General features: G+C 34.4%; 1 protein-coding gene across 1 annotated transcript; it reads right to left on the reverse strand.

Annotated features, from left to right (window-relative positions):
* Nucleotides 1-2,339: 2,339 nt before the first annotated feature.
* On the reverse strand, nt 2,340-4,496 carry LOC131042048 (L-type lectin-domain containing receptor kinase IV.2-like). Its single transcript, XM_059221086.1, has 3 exons — nt 3,933-4,496; nt 3,098-3,786; nt 2,340-2,982 (listed from the first exon to the last, which is right to left on the reverse strand). The coding sequence occupies exons 1-3, from the start codon at nt 4,494-4,496 to the stop codon at nt 2,340-2,342; spliced, it is 1,896 nt and encodes a 631-aa protein (XP_059077069.1).
* Between the last annotated feature and the right edge of the window lie 1,522 nt (nt 4,497-6,018).

Consider the following 6,018-nt stretch of genomic DNA (forward strand, 5'->3'; position numbering starts at 1 on the left):
GCAGTTAAAAGGAAATAATTAAAAGTTTAATTATTGAAAAGCCGACCTAGTTAAGGAGTTCGCTCCATATAAATAAAAGATCAAATTTCATTTATTATCAACTCAAGTCAATTAGCTCCTTCATCTTATGCAAAAATCTTCATACTTGCCTAAGTGCAAACTTCAGTCATCTGCAACTACATCAACCTTCATCTACCATTAGGAGGTGCGAAATTCATCTTGAGGTGTTGGCAAAATTCAGTGAATGCACAACGAACTGATTGGAGGTCTGCCATTCATACATGTACAACGAATTACTACAAGGATTACCATTTATGTATACAAAGCGAACTACTTGAAGGACTGCCATCTAGTTTATACACAAAGAATTCCTTGAAGGCCTACAATGTAGGGTAAGGGAGCAACAACATCTATCCTTCATATGATAGCAAGTGATTGTTGAAGGCAGTCACCTCATACCTCTTGTGATAGCAACATCTAAACCTGCAAATACATGAGATAAGTGTTGTAATGATTACATAACTATAATCTATAATTAGATCTAAGAATCTTTTCTGGCTGGGTTTTTCCTCCTAGGAGGTTTTCCCAGGGTAACTCTGTCTTGCTGTTAATTTGTTCATTTCTATGTTGTCATTTTCTTTCAGTTAAACAAACTAATTAGAAACTAAATCTAAATTCTAAGTTATGTCAATCTGAAAGTGTTAAAATTAACAAATTATCCTCTCATGAGTGAAAGTGGAAGTGTGAATGGCGTTCCCATATTTTGCTCCTTGTCGAAAATATTGGATTTGACAAACAATCATCATTAAGTAGACAACCTCCTTCCTTGTCTCTCCTCTCAACGTTTTAATGATTAGTTTCTTTTTGTATAAGTTTTATCGTCATTCTTATTTTCTTGCAACAATTTTATATTTTCTCTTTATCATTGTATGTTTTATTGTGAGTGTCTCTCACTACTGAGTCAATTATATTTTAATTGTATCTTTTCACCAATACTCTTTTTGTTTCAAATCACATCAATTTTAGAACCCTATTTTATTTGCAACAAGGTCTAGCAAAAGAATCCATGACAAGATATATGAAGCCTTTATTTAAAGAAGTAGATCTGGTGAGTAAAGCCTTCTATGCAAGATTAAGATAATTTATGTTTCTAATATTTATGATTTTGGACTTTTTTTATACTCAAGTCATTAAAGTTGCAAGACAATACGGATTATTTGATTGCATTTCATGAGGATAACTATGCAATAGATGATGATTAGTATGAAGAGAAAATGAAGAAGAAAAAACTAGCATTCTTCATGCTAGTAACTTGCAAACATTTTCTAAATAGAATCTTATTTTTGTTTGAATTTTTCTTTATATTTAGATACTAAATATTTGGGAAGGTTCTATCCAGATTCAGTTTCTGATAATTTTGAATCTATTAAAAGAATGAGTATATGAGATAAAATGGATTATAGGTCTTTAGTTGAAATTTCATGCCATTACTTTGTTTCAAAATATTTTTGAACTTTGTATTTGATATTTATTGAAATTTTTTGCTTTTCTATGTGCTGCATGGTTATTTAATATACATGTGACTTAACATGGGTGTGTTATGTAGTAATAGTTTATTATTGTCCTGTTTTAATTTGTGTGTTTTTTAAAGAGTTTTGAAGATTTGTTCCTTTAAATTGACTTATTATTATCAAGATAAAACTATTTGCGACATATTTTCTCTTTAGTTCAATTTATTTTATTACCATTCATAAATAGATTTTAAAACAGGGAAAGTGAATCTCTCACATTTTTCATATATTAAACTTAAATTTAAATATCCACATATTTATTTAATTTAATTTATATACTAATAATATTGATAAATTGCCTGATTCAATATAATCTAATTTTAAATTAGTTATACTTATTTAGATATACTAATTAACTTGAATTTATATTTAAAATTATTTTTCTACTTTATACAATTTTTTTCTATAATATGAAAATCAAATCATTCTACTTCTAATATACAACAAAAAAAAAAATTAAAAAAAAAAACTGCTTCTTGTATTACATGATATAATGATATAATTTACAATTTGATATTATAAACATGAAATTAAACTAAAAACAAAGGTATGCTGTCATCACTATTTACCACAACATCAAAGATACTTAAATTTCTTTGTTTGTACTTGAACATCATTTACCTCAGCATTGGCAATACTATGCTCACATCGTTGCATTAAGTCGACCTAAACATCCATAATAATTCTTCAACCAGCCAAGACAACTTCTTGAGGACACGATAAAACCTAAGCAATTATTTCTTACATCAATAAGTTTTAAAACATTTCCTATTTTGCTGGAGTCGATATTTTACCATGCATCGGAAACAAAGACACTTCAAGATGACCTAGAGTGCGACCACACGCGGTTACTGGATAAGTGAGAGGAAGATCGGGTAACTCAGCCTCCAATCTTAAAACATTCACCACTTTTCTCATGCTGGGTCTCGCTTTCGGATCCGGGTGAGAACACAGCAACCCCAACTGGAGCACCCTCTCCATTTCCTTTCCATCAAAATTCCCATTCAACCTCTCATCTGCAGCGGTCAAAAGCTTTCCATGTGAATGAAGATCCCAGACCCATTCCACAAGTCTCCACCCGTGCTCCTCTAAGCTGGAGTCAACTACCCGCCTCCCGCACGCAATTTCTAAACACGCCGCTGCAAAGCTGAACACGTCCCATTCTGTGCTGGGCTTGCGGGATACCACACATTCAGGTGCGATATATCCAACTGTTCCAGTTATAACAGTTGATGCGCCATTTCCAGGATTACATGCAATCAGTCTTGCCAGCCCCAAATCTCCAAGTTTTGCTCTGTACTCAGAATCCAACATTATGTTGCTGGCCTTCACGTCCCTGTGCACCACACGATCTTTGCACTCCTCGTGAAGATAAACAAGAGCTGCTGCTATATCACGAACAATAATATACCTTCGACCCCAATCCAAACAAATGCGTCCAGTATATACTTGTCTAGACTTCGATTCCCTTTGGCAGGAATTCGTAGACGAGAAGCAATTCGCCCTTTTGATGTCGGTGGGACCACCCCAAGAGCTGCACAAGATTACGGTGTCTCAGCTTACTAATAATCGTAACTTCCGAGATATATTCCTTTTTGCCTTGTTTGGAACGTTGGGAAATTCTTTTAACGGCTACAGATTCTTTTGCGCCAGGCAAGATGCCTCTGTAAACCTCGACAAAGCCTCCCCCTCCAAGTTTTTGTTCTTGGCTAAAAGTTTTAGTTGCAGCACTGAGCTCAACATGAGAGAACTTGTGCGGTCCTTCGCTAAACCATTTGTCCATCTCAATGTCCTCCACCTCGTAGCTTTTATTTCTGATATAACCAAACCACGCTAAAAGCGCAAATCCGGTGACTGCGAAGACGCGGGTGAAGACTAATATCAAAACATAATTCTTTTTCGTGGGAATCTTCGTGGGAGTCTTTGTGCGAGTCTCTGTGGGAGTCGGCGAATGGTGAGATATAAAATCCCAATAAGAAACCATGTTCTCATCTAATGAATATGCAGTGGAAGACGAAATGCCGACCTTGATTTTCTGGGGAAGGAACTTTGCGAGGTCTATGTCATACGATAAGATTGGTGATTCTGGTTTCTGTACGTCAGGCGCAAGAAACACGTAAAGCCTCTTTGCTAAGCCGTCGTAATCCACCCATGCGTCCAGCATGCTTTTGCTACGAATGCGGAATTTCCATTTATCCTCCAAGCTTACATTTGCCTGAACAATAAAATGATAGCAGGAAAAAAGAAAATTTAGAAATAAAGAAGAAAATGATTGATCATAAAATACTAGAAAATCCAATATCACAAGCCAAACAAGTTAGAAACGCAAAAGAATTGAAATCCTTTTATGGGCAAATCTACCTTTGAAAGAATGCTGTTCACATCGATTTCCACGTGGTTATCGTCTGGATCAAATGGAACATTTTTGAACGTGTCGAATTCCACGGCAACAATGTGATTGGAAGAATTTCCGTCGGTGGATTGGTTAAAGAGACCAAGCCATTGGCATGTACAGTTTAGTGACTGCACAGAATCAAAAGGGGCGAGGAAGAAGGCAAGCCCATCGCCGTAATCGGAAAAATCAGAATAGTTTCCAGAAATAAGAAATCGAAAATGAGAAGAAAAATTTGCGAGAAAAGAAGAGTTGTCCCAGAAGGAAATCGGTCGGTTGTAAGTCATCCAGGAGAAAGTCCCCTGGGTGTTGTTTCCATTTGAGAGTCGCACGAAACTGGAGTTGATGAACGGATGCAATGATACATATCTGGCGATCCCTTCCAGACTGAAATTCGTTGTAGGAGGAAATGTGAAAAGGGGGCTTGAAAGACGACACCAGCAAATCCAATACAAGAGCACACGAAAAGCAGAAATGAGATGTTTGCCATGTGGGCAATTAATTCCATTTCTTGTATTATTGTTGTGAATCATCTACTAACTTATGTATCCTTTCTGCCGTCCGTGAAATCCCATGGAGAGAAAAGACATAGAACCTCAATTATCTACGATAAAATGACGGTTTAATTAAGGCTAATTTAAATAAAAATAGTTTCTTGAGCTATTCGAGTAAACTGTAGTGTGACTGTGCTGGATGAGCTTTGAAAATTCTATTCGTGGAGTACTCCGTCCACTGGATGAATTATTGCTTAGTTATGTCCTCCAATTCTATATAATATTATAATGTCAATTTCTTGTTCGAAACTAACCCCGACTTGCTGTTTGTCTTTTGAATTTTTGTTACCTTGAAAGCACAAGTTTGAATCACTTAACCTGTTTTATTTTAATAAAAGAAAAGGATAAAGAAAAATTGTATTGAATAAATAATAGTAATAGATTATATATATATATATATTAAATAATTAAATGATAAAAGTTACTTTTAAAGTAACTAGAGGGATTTATTATTATCTTAAATTTTAAATAAGCTAGAATAACTCGTTTTATTGTAATCATTTAAAGAGCATAATATTTATTTATATGTATTTTGGTTAATAAGAATAAATTGGAAAAGTTTAAAAGGTTTATTAAAAGGCAATAACTCCAACTTAGAGATATTCTAGTGATGAATTTCCCTAGATGTCCATTTAGCAAGACAAATTATAATATCATTTCATTGTATAGAAATATGAGCAAAGATTATAGCATCAAAATTCATTTAAAGAAACAAAATTTTTAATCCATTAAAGAATCTATTTTTCAAGAAGACATCTGAGAATCGTTATTATTCAAAATGAAAGCCAATAAAAAGAATCAAATTCAAAAATAACCTTCCTCAGATCCAATTCACAAGCCCTCCTAAAACCATAAGAATAGCCCAAGCTTCCATTTGATTGTTAGAAGTAGTGGGTTTATAATAGAAAACAAAATAGATAGTACCTATCACTTGCAAAACCAACCACTCCAATTCCATATGATTGATAGGTTGTGTTTAAACAGTATAACATTAAAATTAGCATGCTAAAATATAGCTAATTATTTTTGTATTTAATTTGAACTCTTTTCTTTTGAGAGTAGTGCATTTGAAATTTTTTTTTTAATATTCAAAACTCAAAAATATAATTATTGAACTTTGATGGTGCCTCGCGGGGTAACCCTGGGAGGGCGGGTCTGGGCTATTGCCTCCACAATTCAAATGGGGTCGAGGTGGCCTTTATGGCTCTCCCCTGCGGATCATGTACAAATAATGTTGCAGAAGTGCAAGCACTAGATGAAGGAATAAACTTAGGCATTTTACTTAATATTAAGAAGATTGTCATTGAAGGTGATTTGGCTATTATCATCAATGCCCTTAGAAAAGGGTCTATGCCTGATTGGAAACTAAATGCTTCCTTGGCAAAAATTTTGACAAACATAAAAATATTTGATAGGGTCATCTTTAACCACATTTACAGGGAAGGCAATAGGAGAGCTAACTCCCTTGCCAATATGGGAGCTGATGGCAAGACATTGATTC

This window comes from Cryptomeria japonica, chromosome 5 (genome assembly GCF_030272615.1).
Source record: "Cryptomeria japonica chromosome 5, Sugi_1.0, whole genome shotgun sequence".
Lineage (NCBI taxonomy): Eukaryota > Viridiplantae > Streptophyta > Pinopsida > Cupressales > Cupressaceae > Cryptomeria > Cryptomeria japonica.